Source organism: Salvelinus fontinalis, chromosome 32, assembly GCF_029448725.1.
Source record: "Salvelinus fontinalis isolate EN_2023a chromosome 32, ASM2944872v1, whole genome shotgun sequence".
Lineage (NCBI taxonomy): Eukaryota > Metazoa > Chordata > Actinopteri > Salmoniformes > Salmonidae > Salvelinus > Salvelinus fontinalis.
In genome coordinates, this window is record NC_074696.1 from 42601083 (window position 1) to 42620509 (window position 19427).

Below are 19427 nucleotides of genomic sequence, written 5' to 3' on the forward strand. Positions count from 1 at the left end.
ATAATTTGAGATCAGATACAGCAGCATTTATTTGGCTATACATGTGATCATACTTGACTATTTTCATTCACAAATGCTCGCACTGTGGAGCCCTGACCACCCGCCATCTTGGCTGGTGAAATATACATTTTACCCCGCCAATACAAAATCGACCCGCCTAATTTTAAGCCGTGGTAGAATTGCAGGAAATGTGCTTCAAAGTGGCAAAATGTTCTCAGTCACATGGCAAAATATGTAAAATTGCAGGAAATGTGCTTTAAAACAGCTACATTTTGTTACTGCTGCCAACAGGCGGGTTTAAAGAATGTTGGTCAGCAACCTCACCATTGGCCATGCCCATGGTCACCACTTTAGCCCCATTTTGATCCAGAAAAAACCCAGGAGTAAAATGATGCCCCAGGGGGAGCACGGCACACCTCCAGCCAGGGTGCCCAGCCTTCTCACGGATGATCTGGGGTAATCTAATTGATCATGGCTATTGGTCAATCCCACCTGTTGGCTTCATTTCTCAGCTCTCCAGCCCTCTACTATACTAATCCAATCTGGTTAATAATCCTCTCAGATTAAAAGACTTGAGTGAGTCTTTGCTGTCGGCCATGTGATCAGTCTCTCTCCGTGCAGTGGTGGATAAATGGTCTCCAGAGCTGGTGGTGAGTCCATGACAAAGAAGAATAGACTTCCTGTTGCAGGCTGAGTCCCACATGGCACCCTATTCTCTATATACTGCACTACTTTTGACCAGAGCCTATACTTAATTAGGACTCATCTTGGTCAAAATGAGTCACTGTCTTGCTGACAGTACACATAGTACAAGAACATCATTGGAGAGCCTGACCTTCAAATCCGGTTTAGAATAAATAAACTGAAAGGTCGCTGGTTCGAATCCCAGAGCCAACTCGGTGAGAAATCTGCCGATGTGTCCTTGATCAAGGCACTTAACCCTAATTGCTCCTGTAAGTCACTCTGGATTAGAATGTCTTCTAGAATCTAAAAATGTACTGTGTGTCAGCTGGCGTGCCAATGCTTTGCCTCCATGTGAGATTCAGAGTTGGCCATTAGGTGTCACCCTGCCCCCCGGCTTCATCAGAACTGTATTGTACGTGAGGCAATGATCAGATGTATGTCTTCTGTCCTGTCTTTAGCCATTCATTGCTTGTTGTAGGCTAGCTTTCTGTGATTGCGACTAAAAGTTGAACATTTTCTTTTCTTTAGGCATAGGCATCCCAAATGGCACCCTATTCCCTATGAAGTACACTACTTTTGACCAGGACCCATAGTGCAGGGCACTACTTCTGTAGGGCTCTGGTCAAAAGTAGTTCCATTTGGGGCAGAGACCTTGATTTACCATCTTCTGTCTATTACCATTGTATAAGTATGATGTTACACTGTTATTTCCCTATGTTTGACGACCTCATGTGGTCATGAGTCTCTATGGGATTAGAAGGTGCTGAAAGACGGGTACATGACCTTGAGACTGTGATAAAGATCACTAATGCATCAGAATCAAAGGAGGCAAAGACATTTAATGAGTACATCTCTGTCTGTCCTTTTCAATTCTCTACGCCCTCTCGGTAATGTTTGTGTGTGTGTGTGGGCGGGCGGGTGTGTGCCCTGAATGCCATTGTGGGTGATTGAGTGTGTATGTGTGTGGGGGGGTATGTGTGTGTGTGTCCTCTGTGTCTGTGTATGTCCTCTCTGTTTGCGTGCACGTCTGGGTGCGCTCTTGGCTGGGCAAATGAAATATTCATGGTGGCGGGGGATTGGCTGCTGAGAAAGGAGCGGGCTGTCAGAGAGGAGCAGGTCTGTTTTAAGACAGGCAGCACTCTGCTTTCTCCCTCCGTATAAACACAGACGAGCAGGCAACAGCAGCCCGGTATTCCAGTGTCTTAGTCAGAGCTCAGACACACACACACACACACACGCTCACAGAAACACACACACACACACACACACACACACACACACACACACACACACACACACACACACACACACACACACACACACACACACACACACACACACACACACACAGGGGAGATAACAGAGAGACAAAGCCAGCTAACGCCACAGCTGCCTCGGCTACCGCTGATGTTTTAGCCCCGATGGAGGGGAACCATGAAGGGGAGCATGTGCTGACGGTAGGTCTGCTCTGTCTGTTTGTTTTGTGTGTGTGTACGTGTGTGTCTTCTCCATCTCCGACATTGTCTTGCTGTACCATAGAATAGTGGTCGTGGTTACCGAATAGAATATTGGATGTAGCTCAGAGGGGGGTGGGGGGGAGTGATAGGGGGAGAGTCCCTGCCTGCCTCACCAACAAATGCCTCTTAGAAAGGAAATGGTCCTTCCTGCTCTTCACTAGCCCTGAGGAGCCAGAATGGGAGAAAATGAGACAGGAACAGATATGGCTGCTTTAAAGAGCGTGAGAGGAGTAGAGGAGGAATATGGGGCAGCAGACTAGAGTATGCTCCTTTGATAAAAATGTATAGATTATGTATATGTTTATTGTTTATCTATTGAACATAAGTTGATGTCAGACACATTGAGGGACATGCAAAATGTTTGGCTATTGAAATAGCCTAGATAAGGCGAGAATGACATGGAAGGGGGAATATGTAGACACCTGTGGTTATTAGGTTGTACATACAAGGAGAGGAAAATGTGTTTTAGAGAGGAATGGAAATGGTTTCCGTGACTGTGTAGCCTATGCTTTAGCCTATTTTCTGGGGGCGGGGGGCATGCAATTTGCTGCTGGCTCTGGTATTGCGTTTGGCCCATGTGTGACGGTGGAGATACAACTCAGAGGACTGGTGTGTGTCTCTAGAGCTATGTGACTCCTCATTTATGTCACCCCCCCCCCCCCTGCCTGGAACAAGGCCCAGTAACAACAGCCTGGAATAGAGGGAACCTGGCTGTCTCTGAAATCACTCCTACACTAAACACCAGTCATCCACACCGATTCATTTCACATTCACACACAATCACGGTGACAAGCACCAGTGTTCAATGCTCAGTGAATTTAATTTCAAAAGGTAGCCCCCATTTTAACAGATATTGTAGACTATACAGTAACTGACCCTTTACACACACATACAGTTTATTGGTCTAACATGTTAAGCTAAATCAAAACCATGGATGACGGTATTTGGCCAGCCAAATGACCGCGGTCTCCGTAATATATCTTTTTCGCTCCTGACTGCATGTGCCGTCATAGAAATAGAATGACTAGAACTGTCGGCCATTGCGAGTGTACCCAATAGGAGCAAAGCAGGAAGTAAAAGCTGGAAGTGTACCCATCAGTATGTGCTGTGATTTGTTAATTCAACTGAACTGACATTACCAAAAATACATTCCATTGCATGAGCCACATCAGTTTACATCATTTGAACGAACATTCTACATTACCGTGGAAAGTATTGGATCACAATACCAGGCAGCCTTTGCGAGTGTACCCATGAGTTTACCAGTCAAATTGCCAGTGTTAGAGGTTCCAAACCCATTTGATTAATTCTATTTCTGTGTGTGCTGTTGCATTGTGGGGTGTTGCCTAGGCAACCAAAGTGTCATTTGCTAGTTTCTTGTTTCAGCAAGGAGCAACAAAGTATCATCACGTTTTTAAGAGTCCACGTTACCGCAGAAACAATCTCCCGTCTAGGACTGTTGTGGTGACCGTCATACCGCCACACCGGCAGTCATGAGTCACGACCGCAATAAAATTCCAAGTGATCGCTGTTGAGTCACGGTAATCTCCTTTTATGCACTCTGGACATGCGTTGGTAGTACCCAACTCGCTAATGACCATCAGGTCTCTAATGGCCTGGTACTCAGGGCTCTATTGTCCCAATAACCACACTGGCATCAATGCAATCGCAGTTGAAAATCACATCAAACACTTATCATCAAAACAGTATCATGCCTTTTAAAACTCACCTCACTGTGATGATCAATTTAGAGAAAGAAGTTCAACAGCAGGTTGAAACAGTGTAAAACATGGTTGTTTGTGGACGTTGTTTCAAAGCCTAACAACAAAATGAACAGCGCTTTCTAAGGTGATGATGAATGCAAAAAACACCCATATGCATATTAGAGCTTATTAGGCTAATGAGCCCAAGCACGAAAGAAAAGCCTGAATTAAAATGTTGATTGTAGGGGCCTCCCGGGTGGCGCAGTGGTCTAGGGCACTGCATCGCAGTGCTAACTGCGCCACGAGAGTCTCTGGGTTCGCCCCCAGGCTCTGTCGCAGCCGGCCGCGACCGGGAGGTCCGTGGGGCGACGCACAATTGGGCTAGCGTCGTCCGGGTTAGGGAGGGTTTGGCCGGTAGGGATTTCCTTGTCTCATCGCGCTCCAGCGACTCCTGTGGCGGGCTGGGCGCAGTGCGCGCTAACCAAGGGGGCATGGTGCACGGTGTTTCCTCCGACACATTGGTGCGGCTGGCTTCCGGGTTGGAGGCGCGCTGTGTTAAAGAAGCAGTGCGGCTTGGTTGGGTTGTGCCTCGGAGGACGCATGGCTTTCGACCTTCGTCTTTCCCGAGCCCGTACGGGAGTTGTAGCGATGAGACAAGATAGTAATTACTAGCGATTGGATACCACGAAAAATTGGGGAGAAAAGGGGATAAAAAAATAAAAAAATAAAATAAAATAAAATAAATGTTGATTGTGCTGTTATACAACGCATAGCCTACCGCATATTACACATGGCAGAAAAACATAAAACAAACTGATTTAGGATGTCTTTGTTCCATAACTGGTCAAGCCTATACTCCAAAATTACACAAATTGGAGTACTCGCCTTTGAGTGTGGACTGTATTATTGTGCATACTGGATGGACCTTATGCTACACTCCAAAATGTCTTTCCATGAGTCGGGGAGAGAACTAACCCGAGGCAATGCTGTTGGTTCATCGATTGTGCAGGGCGGCTTACAGTTAGCCTACAATTAGTGAATTTCTATTTGATTTTGAATAGACAAGTAAAAGAGAATTAATTGGGTAGCAAAAGGTCTGAATACTTATGTAAATGTGATATTTCAGGTTTTAAAAAATATATAAATTTGCAAACATTTCTAAAAACCTTTTTTCGCTTTGTCGTTATGGGGTATTTTGTATAGATTGATGAGTTTTTTTTTTTTTAGAATAAGGCTGTAACGTAACAAAATGTGGAAAAAGTCAGGGGGTCTGAATACTTTCCGAATGTACTGTGTAGACAGTACCTGTCACGTTCCTGACCTATTTCTGTTAATTTGTTATATGTGTTAGTTGGTCAGGACGTGAGTTTGGGTGGGCATTCTGTGTTTTCTGTTTCTGTGTTGGTTTTGGGTTGCCTGGTATGGCTCTTAATTAGAGGCAGGTGTTTGGCGTTCCTCTAAAGAGTCATATTTAGGTAGGCGTTGTCACAGTGTTCGTTGTGGGTGATTGTCTTCCATGTCTGTGTCTGTACACCACACGGGACTGTTTACGGTTTGTTCGGTTTGTGTAGCCTATGTTCCTATTCGTGCGTTTTTCTTGTTTTATGTAAGTACGTCGTCTAGGTCTGTCTACACCGTTTGTTGTTTTTGTTAGTTTAATCAAGTTCGTGTTTCGTTAATAAAATATGTCTTTTCACTACGCTGCGCCTTGGTTCCCTCAATACTCCTCCTCTTCCGAAGATGAAGAGGAGGAGGAATGCCGTTACAGTACCAGTCAAAAGTTTGGACACACCTACTCATTCAAGGGTTTTTCTTTATTTTTACTATTTTCTACATTGTAGAATAATAGTAAAGACATCACAACTGTGAAATAACACAAATGGAATCATGTAGTAACCAAAAAAGTGTTAAACAAATCAAAATATATTTTATATTTGAGATTCTTCAAAAAGCCACCCTTTGCCTTGATGACAGCTTTTCACACTCTTGGCATTCCCTCAACCAGCTTCATGAGGAAGTCACCTGGAATGCATTTCAGTTAACAGGTGTGCCTTGTTAAAAGTACATTTGTGGAATATCTTTCCGTCTTAATGCGTTTGAGCCAATCAGTTGTGTTGTGACAAGGTAGGGGTGGTATATAGAATATAGCCCTATTTGGTAAAAGTCAATATTATGGCAACAACAGCTCAAATAAGCAAAGAGAAATGACAGTCCATCATTACTTTAAGACATGAAGGTCAGTCAATGCGGAGAATTTCAAGAACTTTGGAAGTTTCTTCAAGTGTAGTCACAAAAACCATCAAGCGCTATGATGAAACTGGCTCTCATGAGGACCGCCACAGGAAAGGAAGACCCAGAGTTACCTCTGCTGCAGAGGACAAGTTCATTAGTTACCAGCCTCAGAAATTGCAGCCCAAATAAATGCTTCACAGAGTTCAAGTAACAGACACATCTCAACATCAACTGTTCAGTTGAGACTGCGTGAATCAGGCCTTAATGGTCGAATTGCTGTAAAGAAACTACTACTAAAGGACACCAATAAGTAGAAGAGACTTGCTTGGGCCAAGAAACACGAGCAATGGACATTAGACCGGTAGAAATCTGTCCTTTGGTCTGATGAGTCCAAATGTACGATTTTTGGTTCCAACCGCCGTGTCTTTGTGAGACGCAGTGTAGGTGAACGGGTGATCTCCGCATGTGTGGTTGCCACCGTGAAGTACGGAGGAGGGGGTGTGATGGTGTGGGGGTGCTTTGCTGGGGACGGTGTCTGTGATTTATTTAGAATTCAAGGCACACTTAACCAGCATGGCTACCACAGCATTCTGCAGCAATACGCCGTCCCACCTGGTGTGTGCTCAATGGGACTGTCATTTGTTTTTCAACAGGACAATGACCCAAAACACACCTCCAGGCTGTGTAAGGACTATTTAGCCAAGGAGAGTCATGGAATCCCCCTGATCTCAACCAATTGAGATGGTTATGGGATGAGTTGGACGGCAGAGTGAAGGAAAAGCAGCCAACAAGTGCTCAGCATATGTGGGGACTCCTTCAAGGCCATTGGAAAAGCATTCCAGGTGAAGCTGGTTGAGAGAATGTAAAGAGTGTGCAAAGCTGTCATCAAGGTAAAGAGTGGCTACTTTGAAGAATCTAAAATCAAAAATATATTTTTTATTTGTTTAACGCTTTTTGGTTACTACATGATTCCATATGTGTTATTTCATAGTTTTCATGTCTTCCCTATTATTCTACAATGTAGAAAATAGTAAAAAGTAGATATGACAGTTATTTTATTTCTTTACATGCTCTTAAACGTCAAGATAAAATATACCTAGTGCCTACGGAAATCTATTAAGAGGCTTTGAACTGGTAATGAACCTGGAATAATCTGCTTTTCTCAAGTGTAAACGCTGGCTTAGTATAGCCTAGCCTATTTGATGCCTTGTATCCGGTCAATTTATTAAACTGATTCAGTCTCTAGCCTCCCCAAGTCCCCATCACAATGAACAGTCAACAACAGTAGTTATGCAGCCCACTGGGCCCAGCCCAGCATCATCACTCCACTAGTTCTGGCCCGCTATCAAACCCGTCTTTATTTCCTGGCTCACCTCTCACTTTTATTACCATTCCCCCATCAAGAGACTGTCAGAGAGCTAATTGCCGTGGAAATCCATGAGCAGCAGAAGAGTAGTCGGTTACTTGCCAAATGGCATCCTTTTCCCTATACTGTGCACTACTTTTAACCAGGGTCCATAGGGCTCTGGTCAAATGTAGTGCACTATGCAGGGAATAGGGTGCCATTTGGGACATCAAAATCAGTTCAGCAGGCGGGTGCTCACTGTTCTCCCAAGGTGGTATTTCAAACAGGAGAGAAGTGATTATGGTAATGTATAGGTGGCGTGAATCTCAATGTCATCGTAAGACAGTCACATGGAAAGGAATGGAATAGATCACTGCTGCAGTTCCCTGGCCAGTGTGATGACTCTCTATCTCTTGAGGGGTGAGATGGAGACCCAAAGGCCATCCTAATGAGTGTACAAAAGGTTAAGAACACTTTGCTAATATTGAGTTGCACCCACCACTTTTGGCATCAGAACAGCCTCAATTCGTCAGGGCATGAACTCTACACAAGGTGTCGAAAGCGTTCCACAGGGATGCTGGCCCATGTTGACTCCAAATGCTTCCCGCAGTTGTGTCAAGTTGGCTGGATGTCCTTTGGGTGGTGGGCCATTCTTGATACACATGGTAAACTGTTGAGCGTGAAAAACCCAGCAGCGTTTCAGTTCTTGACACAAACCGAGGCGCCTGGCACCTAGATGAAGGGTATGCCCCGTTCAAAGGCACTTCGTATTTTGTCTTTCCCATTCACCCTCTGAATGACACGTACGGAATCCATGTCTCAATTGTCTCAAGGCTTAAAAATCCTTCTTTAACCCGTCTCATACCCTATATCTACGGGGATTGAAGTGGATTTAACAAGTGACATCAAAAAGGATCATAGCTTGGCCTCCCGGGTGGCGCAGTGGTCTAGGGCACTGCATCGCAGCGCTAGCTGTGCCACCAGAGTCTCTGGGTTCGCGCCCAGGCTCTGCCGCAGCCGGCCGCGACCTGGAGGTCCGTGGGGCGACGCACAATTGGCCTAGCGTCGTCCGAGTTAGGGTTTGGCCGGTAGGGATATCCTTGTCTCATCGCGCTCCAGCGACTCCTGTGGCGGGCCGGGCGCAGTGCGCGCTAACCAAGGGGGGCGGGTGCACTGTGTTTCCTCCGACACATTGGTGCGGCTGGCTTCCGGGTTGGAGGCGCGCTGTGTTAAGAAGCAGTGCGGCTTGGTTGGGTTGTGCTTCGGAGGACACATGACTTTCGACCTTCGTCTCTCCCGAGCCCGTACGGGAGTTGTAGCGATGAGACAAGATAGTAATTACTAGCGATTGGATACCACGAAAATTGGGGAGAAAACGGGGTAAAATAAAATAAAAAATAAAAAAAGGATCATAGCTTTCACCTGGATTCACATATAAGTCTTATGTCATGGAAAGAGCATGTTTTATATGTGTGTACTCTCTGTTTACAGGTAGACTAGCTGTGTGTGGTAGACATGTTTTTTCAAGACGCATGTCACTTGTGCTGTGACTGATATGAAAAATACAATTTGTTCCATTTTAATTGACTCTTGTAAGACTTTTAGCTAGGCCTAGTTTAGATTTAAAACACAGCTTTGTGTTGGCAGTCCTAAGACACACTTGCACACTGATTGGCAGAATAGTCAGCTCTGGCAATCTCGTTTGTCTCTCAGACAGCGCTCTCATTCACATTTTAGTCATTTCACAGACCCTCTAATCCAAAGCGATTTACAGGAGCAATTATGATTAAGTGCCTTGCTCAAGGGCACATACAACAGATTTTTCACCTAGTTGGCTCTTGGATTCGAACCAGCGCCCTTTCAGTTACTGTCCCAACGCTCTTAACCGCTAGGCTACCACCATGAAGTGTCCTTCAAACAGTGTCCTTCACCATTGATGCTCTGCTCCTTGGGGAACTGCCTTTGTGAGCACTGCAAATGTGCCTGTGGTGTACCTCTGTGTGTCTGTATCTGTGTGTCTCTCTTTGTCGTGGCTCGAGCATACGTGCTCTTCATGAGAATGGGGGCTCAGTGCAAGAGGGGCTTGTATACTTCAGTGGAGAGAGGGGTCGGGGCAAAAGGGACCCCAATGTCAGAGATATGTGCTCTGTGCATATCATGTTCCTATCCTCCTACTGTGTTTAACATCCTCACCCATTGTGTCAGCTCTCTCCGCTGCTTAGCAGCAGTGTTTCTTTGTGATTGGTGGGATATCTCAAATCCTCCTCCAATGGAGGAGATGTTGCATTTAAAGCCCTCAATAATACTGTTATTCTTCTTCATCACTTAACCAACCAAGTACCATATAGGCCTTAGGGCTGGGCGATATGGCATGACCCTAGGATGTCTTTCCCCATTCTGATTGAACAGTATAAAACAATCTAATTTGAGATAATTTCCACACTGTCATGTAGGGCTGCACAAAAATGTAGACCTTATTTTTGACCAAATATTGCATTTGCGATTTGACTTGCAATTTAGATCAAAACACTTGGGTGAAATGTTGGGCACTTTTGACATGACAATGGATGGCAAAACCAGGGAGGCATTCATAGAATTAGGAATTAGAATACTAATAGGATCTTTTTGGATGCGTTATTGTGACAGGGTAGGAAGCAAAGTGTTGGTCAGCGTTTCCCAGGGGTGTGGGACCCTATAATCTTTGGCTACATTAAATGTTTTCTCTTACTTCATGTAGTTAACATATTCATGCTTTGCCTGTTCTCCTCTCATTTAGAAAACAACATGCTGATTTAGGCCTACAACAGCACTTGTATCAGGCTTTATTAGCTAGCTACGCTTGCTCTGACTCAGTACATAGTAGCTAGCTAGCGTAAAGCTAGCGATAATTTAGTAGCTAGCTAGCGATAAGCATTAGCGGCTAACACGATTTATTCGAGACATAACTTGCTAAGAAAAGACGAGCTAGCTGTTTGCAAACAGTAAGATACACAAACTAATAGTGTAATTATAGAACACTTGCGGATTTATATTAAGAAGTAAAGTGGAAGGCAGCATGGTTGTCATCAACATATTGTGGCATCTGCTCCATTGACCATGCCGACCAAAGAGTGAACCAAAGACAGTACAGTAACTCTGAGTGAACTGTCTGCAAATGACCTTGTGATCGAGTAACAACAACTGCGCTCCTTGAGTGACAGGGGGCGGGGTTTGGTGAGAGAGAGAGACGACACAAGTAGCGGAGTAAACTATAAAAACGGATTGGTGTATCCGATTTAACAAACAAAACATTGGAATACCATTATAGAAGGTAAAGAAGAAAAAAAAAACAGTCACTGCATCAATACCGGCATTTAGTAAAATACGGTATAGCACCCAGCCCTAATAGGCTTATTTCTATTGTATTAAGAATTTCTGAAATAACCTGTCTGTAATGACGGACTGGACAAGTGCAAGCACAGACAAGTGCTGCTCTGATGTTTTCTTAACCATAACTGAGCAGTCCAGTGGACAGCACTCCTGGTTTTACAGAAATAAACGCCAGAAACACTAGAGAATTCTACTTCCAGCAACATTACTTTCCCCCTCTTTTAGCCATACAACATGTCCCCGTGTCCAACTTAATCCAGCCAAACTCCTCAGTATAGTAGACCTAAGCCAGCAGAGTTGTGGTTCACCCGGTGGTATTTTTTGCATCCGTTATGGAGGCTCAGGCAGGTCAAAAATAGCCTCCTCTCCCAGTCACAATACCTCATGTGGGGCTGAAATAGATTGAGAGACTTGTCTGTCTGTCTGTCCTCATCGGGGGGCCAAAGGAAACAGAGGGGAATGGTGTGAAACATCACTAATGAGGGCTAAGAGGCTTTGTATTAGGTTTGGTTGGATTCTGGTCACATATCAAGTGTAATTATTATTATCAGTATATCACTGATTAAAAAAAAAAAAAAAAAAAAGGTTTTAATTGGACTTTGGGACCAAGAGGTTGTCACTATGAAGTGTGAACGTTTCTGTTAGGCAGTGTTGTTGCTACAAGGCGTGAAATATGAATACATTTTTGGAACGGTGTAAATGGTCCTTTTGTCTAGTGCTCTGATGTATTGCCACGATCACGACTATTACGCTATTTAATTTCATTGGGCTCATAGTATTGCTTTATTTGTGGCGTTTCAATGTAACCATAGCCTGTCACAGACATCTTGGTGATTTCATTTATTTTCCAAAGCCACCTTATTAAAAATTAAAGATGTTCTGCTGCATCATAGTTCAGGGCCCTGTTTCCCAAAAGCACCTTAAGGCTAAGTTCATCGTTAGAACCTTCACAGGAGCATCGTTAAATCTCCCAGCTGTTTCCTAAAACTATTGCTCTTGAAAACGCTTGCTATTTACCAAATCCGTTTGCCTTCCAGGCCAGAACAGTTAAGTGCGTTGTTAGAAAATGTTTGGCCCTTCCGTGTCACTTTATACACAGAAGATCGCCGCTAAAGATAAACATCTTGATTTGATCTGTCATTCTGTGACCGCTGATAACTTCAGAATGAATATGACTACAAATACAAAGATGCCAATTTCTTTGCAATTGTTAATAACAAGCTTATGATAAAATGATTATTCAATGAAAACCGAGATGACTGTATTAAAATATAAATACAGTATAGGCTACATAGACCCAGGGGTTGGAACCGGTTCAGGAAACAGAACCAAAAACTGGAGGAACAGAATCAGAACTAAAGTGATTTATACTGTTTTGGAACAGAACCAATATTTTAAAAGCATGGGAACCGATTAATAGCGTTGTTTTACTTTCCGGGCTTTTTTTTCAGTCCCACAAAAAAACACAACAAAGCCCTCTCTTTGTCACTCAGAAACGTATTCCAGTGTCTGCCTGCCAGCTGAAAATCCTCGTGTGTGGGCTACCTGCCTCTCCCCTTCTGAAGCATAGGATACTGTAGCCTACTGACATTACAAGCGTTATTCAGAAATTAGGGAGAATTTTTAATTACAGAAGAATGGATTAACTTTTTCAAGTTCGAACCGGTTCAGAACTTTATTTTGCAGGTCGGAACAGTAGAATGGAACGAAAAGAATAGTGGTTCTGTTCAGAATAGAATTACTGTTCCAACCCCTGTATAGACCTATATATTTAAATGATATTAAAATCAATTTCATGTACATCCAGGTGAGTTTGATTTAGCTATTTGTACATTACTGTCTGTAATTTTTGCCTCAATATATTTAATGATGCTGTAGCAGGCTCAGGGGTGTGGGGTTTCTGCGTCACCAAGTTCAATAACAAAACATGCACCAGTAGCACAAATAGAATGCAAATGGGAAATTTAAGGGATTTTTGTACACTGGGGAAGAAGGGGGAATTCACTAATTACTTCACAGTCCACAAGCCGTTCTCGTTGTCCGTTCCGTTCTCCAGGGGTAATCCTGGTTAGTCAATATCTTGTCGGGAACGCCTACTCGGGAGAACAGCATAACCAACTCACGTGCGACTCCCTTGGTGGCCATGGTGTGCAGGGGAATGGCTTCCGGGTACCTGGTGGCATAATCCAGAATCAGTAGAATGTATAGGTGCCCTCGGTTGCTCTTGGGTAGAGGTCCCACCAGGTCCATTGCGATCCTGCTGAAAGGAACTGAAATAATGGGTAGGGGAATTAAGGGACTGCGAAAATGGGGGTTTTAGAGCCACCTGCTGGCACTCTGGGCAACTGCGTCAGTATTCTTCCACTGCTTTCTTCACCCCTGGCCAGTAAAATCTTGCCTTGATCCTGTCTAAGGTCTTTCCCACACCTAGGTGAGCCCCAAGAAGGTGGGAGTGCACCAACGGCAGGACAGATGGTACAAAGGGATGGGGCACCAACAACAACTCCAGACATTCGTCATTCTTCTTCACGACCTGATATAGCAACCTCTTCTTTATAGAGAAATGGGGGTAGGTTATTTGACTTACCCCCCCCCCCCCCCCACGGGCTCTCCGTCCACTATGGTCACCTGATAGAGAGCGCTGGCCAAGTTGGGATCCTCCAGTTGGGCCTTGCCGAACCGACCCACTAGAGAGACGGGCTCTGGTGCCACCTCATGATCCATTGGGAACATGTCGTCCAGACTCGCCACCTCTCCCTCCAGTCTGACTTCAGAGTCCCCCTCTGAGAGGGGATCGGTTGATGCCTGGGGGTCCACTTCCTGGAATCCACACATCCGGGCATCCCTCCTTCTGGTGTCCCTCCCTCCTCCCTTCTGGTTCCCTCGGTTCATCACATCTCCAAAAATATTGGTCCACAGTTGGCGGAACATGGTCCACAGTTGGCGGAACATGAACATGGACCGGCACAGGCAAGTTTGGGACGACTCCCATTGTTCCCGTGTGTTGTCTCTTTGTGGTCTGTTGGTGGAGGAGTGTGGTAGGGTAGTCCTTAGTCTCACCGTGTATGCATGTGATGGCCACAGTGTCAGTCAGGTTCGGGGACAGGGCGAAGTCAGGTTGGATCAGGGTCACCATACTCCTGGAGTCCAAAAGTGCTGTGGTGTCCTTTCTGTTGGCTCTTACCGGGGTGACAGGGGAAGTACCATTCTCCTCAGCACAGTATGCCCTCAGTAAGCCGCAAGGACACCCGGTGGCTACCTCACTAGCTGAGGCCAAAGGCCTCGGGACATCGTGATTTGGACAGTCCCAGGTGATGTGTCCCGGCTCGCCACACTTGGAGCACTTCCTGCTGTCCAGGTTCAGGAAGAGGCATCGTCTTGGGAAGCTAGCTGTTGGCAACCCCCCCCCCATCCTTGGCTCGGCTCCCAGCATGGTCCTCCTTCCTTTTTTGCTCCTTCGGTCGAGTGGAGGGTTCCGCCTTCTTGATTGTCCACTGCGCAGGACCTCCAAGGCCACCTGTTGTCCTTCCACCAGTTCTACCAGCTGATCTTCACTCTGCGGGTTAGCTTGGCTGGATAACCTTTCAACTTAGAACAGGAGAGAGCGTATAAATGTATCTATGACCACTTTCTCGATGTCATGAGCGTCAGGGGTTCAGCAGTTAGCCAGCTCTTGGCCAGCCTAATTAGATCATGCATTTGTGATCGGGGGTTGCTCTAAGATCATACGCCCAATCATGGAATCTTTGTGCCCTGTTAATCAGGGTGTAACCATACTGGCGCAGGATTTCCTTTTTCAGCACCTCGTAATGCGTCGCCTGGTCACATGTCAGATCCTGATAGGTCTTCTGTGCCGCGCCTGATAGGAGGGGTGCTAGCAGGCCGGCCGCATTGCTCATGGGTCCATTTCTCCCTAGCCGCCGTCCTCTCGGAGGCTTGGGAGGTAAGCCTTGATGTCGTCAGCCTCTGTCAGCTTCAGTATAAACCTGGGACGAGAGACTGCTGCGCCTGCCGCTATCTTGGCCTGGGCGGCTGTCAGCTGGCTGAGATCAGCTCGCAGGAGAGCGGTCTGCTGACGCTGTTCCTCCAGCAGCTCCCGATGCATATGCCTGCTGTGCTATGTTCGCCTCCAGGTCTTGGCGGATTTCTTTTGATTTTCCCCATGATGTCAAGCAAAGAGACACTGAGTTTGAAGGTAGGCATTGAAATAGATCCACAGGTACACCTCCAATTGACTCAAATGATGTCAATTGAAATAATCTGTCTGTAAACAATTATTGGAAAAATTACTTGTGTCATGCACAAAGTGGATGTCCTAACCGACTTGCCAAAACTATAGTTTGTTAACAAGAAATTTGTGGAGTGGTTGAAAATGACTCCAACTTAAGTGTATGTAAACTTCCGGCTTCAACTGTAACTGGCCTACAACAGTTTTTCTATTAACTTTCATCTTCAGGCAGAACCTCCTCTGTTCTACTGCACTAAGACCGTTTGAGCATGAGGCTCCTCTGCTTTGGTCCTGTAGCTATCACGTTGTAGCAGCGTGAAGCGCGCCCTTGCACATGCGCAGATATTCTGTGTGCCTGTGTGAGAGCAAAGTGTTACGTCGCGCTCATTTGAATATCTGCGTTGCTGCTCGTACCACCATATCACTGAGACTCAGTTTTATTATGACATTATTTTAAAGCCCATCTAGGAACTGATGTGTGTAACTCCCAAAGTTAAAAGCCAGTTACTGAGCATTGCTGACAGTGCTGGTTAATATTATATTATTTCAAAGTCCATCTATGGACTGATGCTGCAAATTCGAGCAAGCTTAAAGGACAGTGTTTAATTTTTTTTTTTTTTAAGATCTCTATTTTTTGCTGAAAGGACACACATGCTTACACACTAAAAAGTATTGCTTGAGTTCAACAAAATAAAATCTATAATTGCGGATAGTTTGGAATGCCACAATTTCATTGTGTACAACATTTAAAGACCTGCATCACTATACTGGAAGCTTTGCCGTTTCTGAAAGGACGTATTTCGGTGTTTTTGGAGCTTTGTTCGTGTTTTCTGCGTGCCCACATACTGCCGAATGAGCCTGAGGAGGTCTATCACTGGTGGGGTAAGTTTCTCAAAACCAAGTGAAATCACAAAAAAGTGTCTGAACTCTTCTATAGCATGCTATTTACACCCCAAAATAGATTTGGTTGAAAAAAAAAAAAAAAAAAAGGGCTTGCCCTGACTAACGATAGGCCTAATTCAATGTGTCAATGTTTGAAACTGTTCCTTAACAAATAGACTTTATTATTAAATTGCCCCATTTAGTACATTTATGCTAAATGATACATCTACTTACTTACTCTTGCCAAACTGTGATTTATGTTACCTTATGCTTGTACTGTATCAGTACAGGTCCATGAAGAATACTTAAAGCAGATATATGCCTAATCCCCTAGTGTAGGGCTATTCAAATCATACCCTGCAAGTTCTGGAGCCTGCTGGTGTTCTTGTTCTACCTGATAATTCATGAATTACACCCACCTAGTATCCCAAGTCTAAATCAGTCCCTGATTTAGATCTTTTTTTTTTTAAAGCAGTGAAACTGGCTTCGAGGTCCAGATTTTAATTTGAGGGCCCTAGTGTATCTCCCCACGAAGACTCACTGAAACATCCTTGTGATAAATTACCATTACCTTTCCTCCAGGTGACAAATCTTCATCCTATCCGATAAGCTACATTTCCCCTAGCTTCGTTAGGACCATGCTGATCTCATTCTGTTTTGCTCCACGGATTCAGTTAAGTGAAACGAAACGAGAGCACAGTGTTCTGGATGGTGGGATCAGGTTAACATTTCCTAGCCCAGGTGCAGGAATACTGTTAAATATGCCTATTCCCGGAGACAATATATTATAGTAGCCTGATTTTTTTCCCCCCCCCTGAATCCTGAAATCAAATCGAACACACTGAAATGGCGTGTGTGTCAAAGCAGCTTGTTCTCTGCGAAGGCAACAAAAGCTGCTGTTACACATATTGTTCCCTGAATATCAGACAGACATCTATCTTGTCGGTGATTTCGGTGGTAAACCTAGACTAATGGTTGGATGTGCTGTTATTTCTCTCTGGCGGTCTTCTAAAGTCATTTTCGATATGCCTCTGGCTCAGTCTTGGTTTCAACTGTCCCTTTATTGGTCCATTAAAGGTCTGCCACCTCTTTCCATCTCTGTCTCTCAGGGTCTTGACGAGGAGGCCATCGTTGACCTCGGGAAGACCAGCTCCACCACACACACCAACTATGAGACGGAAGAGCTGGAGAGTAAGACCCTACAGTACAGCCCTACCCACTTACTGTAACGTTGTGTATGTCTAGTCCTGTGTGCATAGTCAATGTGTTGGAGTGGTGTAGCAGTCAGGAATTGGGGGTCAATTCCACTTCCAATTTACTTCCTGAATTGATATTGAATTGACTGCAACCTTGGTATCAGTGTGTGTATAGCTACAGTATGTGCGTTTTCCTTTGTTACTGTTGTCTACATGCCTGTTTAGTTGTCTCTGTGTGGGCGCTTCCTGTCCACATATAGGCCTAGAGACGTGCTGTGAATAGAAAGAACAGGTGTTGCTGAGTTCTTGGCAAGGTTAATGCCAGCCCCAGCCTGGCTCTCCACTCCTGTAGCTTCCCAGAAGGGTATGTTCATTAGCCAGGCGTACATGAGCCCACAGGAATATTGTAACTGTAATTGCACTTATCTGTCATGTACAGCTTTATTCAAGTTCAGCTGGAGACTCTTTGTGTGTTTTTTTTTTTAAACACACCTGTAGGGCTATATAAAAAATAATGATGTATAATTATGTCACAATTTTCCCGAATTAGCCTAGAGCTTTGGTTTCAATTACAAATAAGGATTTCCAATGGGATGAAATGCCTTGCCAGTGGGGAAAAAACGTCTGAAATGATGTCATTGCAACCAGAAACTGGTTATGGGAGGATTTTGACCAGTTTTGCCCGCTGGGATAGTATCAGCTGTGGTATTGTAGTGTCATATCACATAAAACTACAGTACATAACAGTACGGTGGTGTCTCCTTACCGCAAACATTCTCTGGTTATCTAACTTTGATTAGCCGCACATTGGGAGATTAGGACATGATTAGCTGTCCACATGGCCTCTGAGTATCTCGGCTGTCTAGGTTACGATGCTAGCTTTCTCGATCGGAGCTGTACATTCAAGGGGATTTCAAACAGGACCTGTCATTATCTCTAATTACTAGGTACTGAGCAAAGACAACACATACCAATACCTGGCCCTGGCAGAAAAAGGCTGCATATTTCGTTTGAGGTTGCAGCGCAGTATACGGAATGGTTATCCAAGAGAGCACTAAATAGTCAGTAGGCTATTTAGGGTCGTACAAATCAGTATGATGAGTCATTTGAAACATGAAACATTCACAGTACGTGCTCACAAACATTCACACCCCTAAAAAAAAAGAATAAAAAAAAAAATACATTCACAGTGCATTTTTCCAGGATGAGGACAATATTTAAGTTATATTCATTTTAGAAAATAACTCTGTGTTGCCTTGAAACAGAGCTGGCAGTGAGCCAGCTGTGATTGAGAGTGATCCTCTGTGGTCCATCTCCTGGGAACGAGGCAGACAGAGGAGAGATGTTTAACCCTTTTGATAAAACAATCCGCATACAAATCGTTTAAGTCTGTTTAATCTAGAGATATGTTTTGCATGAGCTGCGTCTCAATCCGCCACATCCGCCGATATTGACCTTCCGTGTTTTGTCGGACCATGAGACATCCCGTAAATCGGTCTTCTCACGAAAACGCCTGTAGTGTCCGAACGGTTTAGCCTACAAACTATTATGACATGTCTATGGAAACACGTACATGTCAGTGGTTTTGCTCTACGACCCCCATAAGCGTCACAGGACTTGAAGGTAGCCCGGTACCAGTTTTTTAAAATAAATGGACGTATACACTGAGTGTACAAAACATTAAGAACATGACATAGACTGACCAGGTGAATCCAGGTGAAAATGATGATCCCTCATTGATGTCACATCCACTTCAATCAGTCTAGATGAAGGGGAGAGACAGGTTAAAGAAGGATGTTTAAGCCTTGACACAATTGAGACATGGCTTGTGTATGTGTGCCATTCAGAGGGTGAATGGGCAAGACTTAAGTGCCTTTGAACAGGGTATGGTGGACATACCAGCTTGTGTCAAGAACTGCAATGCCGCTGGGTTTTTCACGCTCAAAAGTTTCCTGTGTGTATCAAGAATGGTCCACAACCCAAAGGACATACAGCCAACTTGACACAACATGGGCCAGCATCCCTGTGGAACTCTTTCGACACCTTGTAGAGTCCATGCCTTGATGAATTGAGGCTGTTCTGAGGGCAACTCAATAAAAGGAAGGTGTCGTTAATGTGTTGTACACTCAGTGTATATTGAAGTAGTTTAGTGCCTAAAAAGGGTTTAAATGTGTGTCAAAGTATTTTTCTTTTTCTTCTATATCTCCCACACTTCAAAATAAACTTCCTCTTGATCTTTATTTTCGATTTTTCCATGTATGAATCTGTTAT

The 19427-nt window shown here is 44.5% G+C and overlaps 1 protein-coding gene across 5 annotated transcripts in view; it reads left to right on the forward strand.

The window, feature by feature from the left end:
• The window catches only part of LOC129831386 (sodium bicarbonate cotransporter 3-like), a 65098-nt gene that overhangs the window by 11104 nt on the left and 34567 nt on the right, over positions 1 to 19427 (forward strand). For 4 of the 5 annotated variants that reach the window (XM_055894745.1, XM_055894743.1, XM_055894746.1 and 1 more), the window contains exon 2: positions 17070 to 17151. In XM_055894745.1, the coding sequence (XP_055750720.1) occupies positions 17070 to 17151 (82 nt within the window). Of the gene's footprint in view, positions 1 to 1783; positions 2142 to 17069; positions 17152 to 19427 lie in introns of those variants that run through there. The other variant, XM_055894744.1, reaches the window with a different exon arrangement.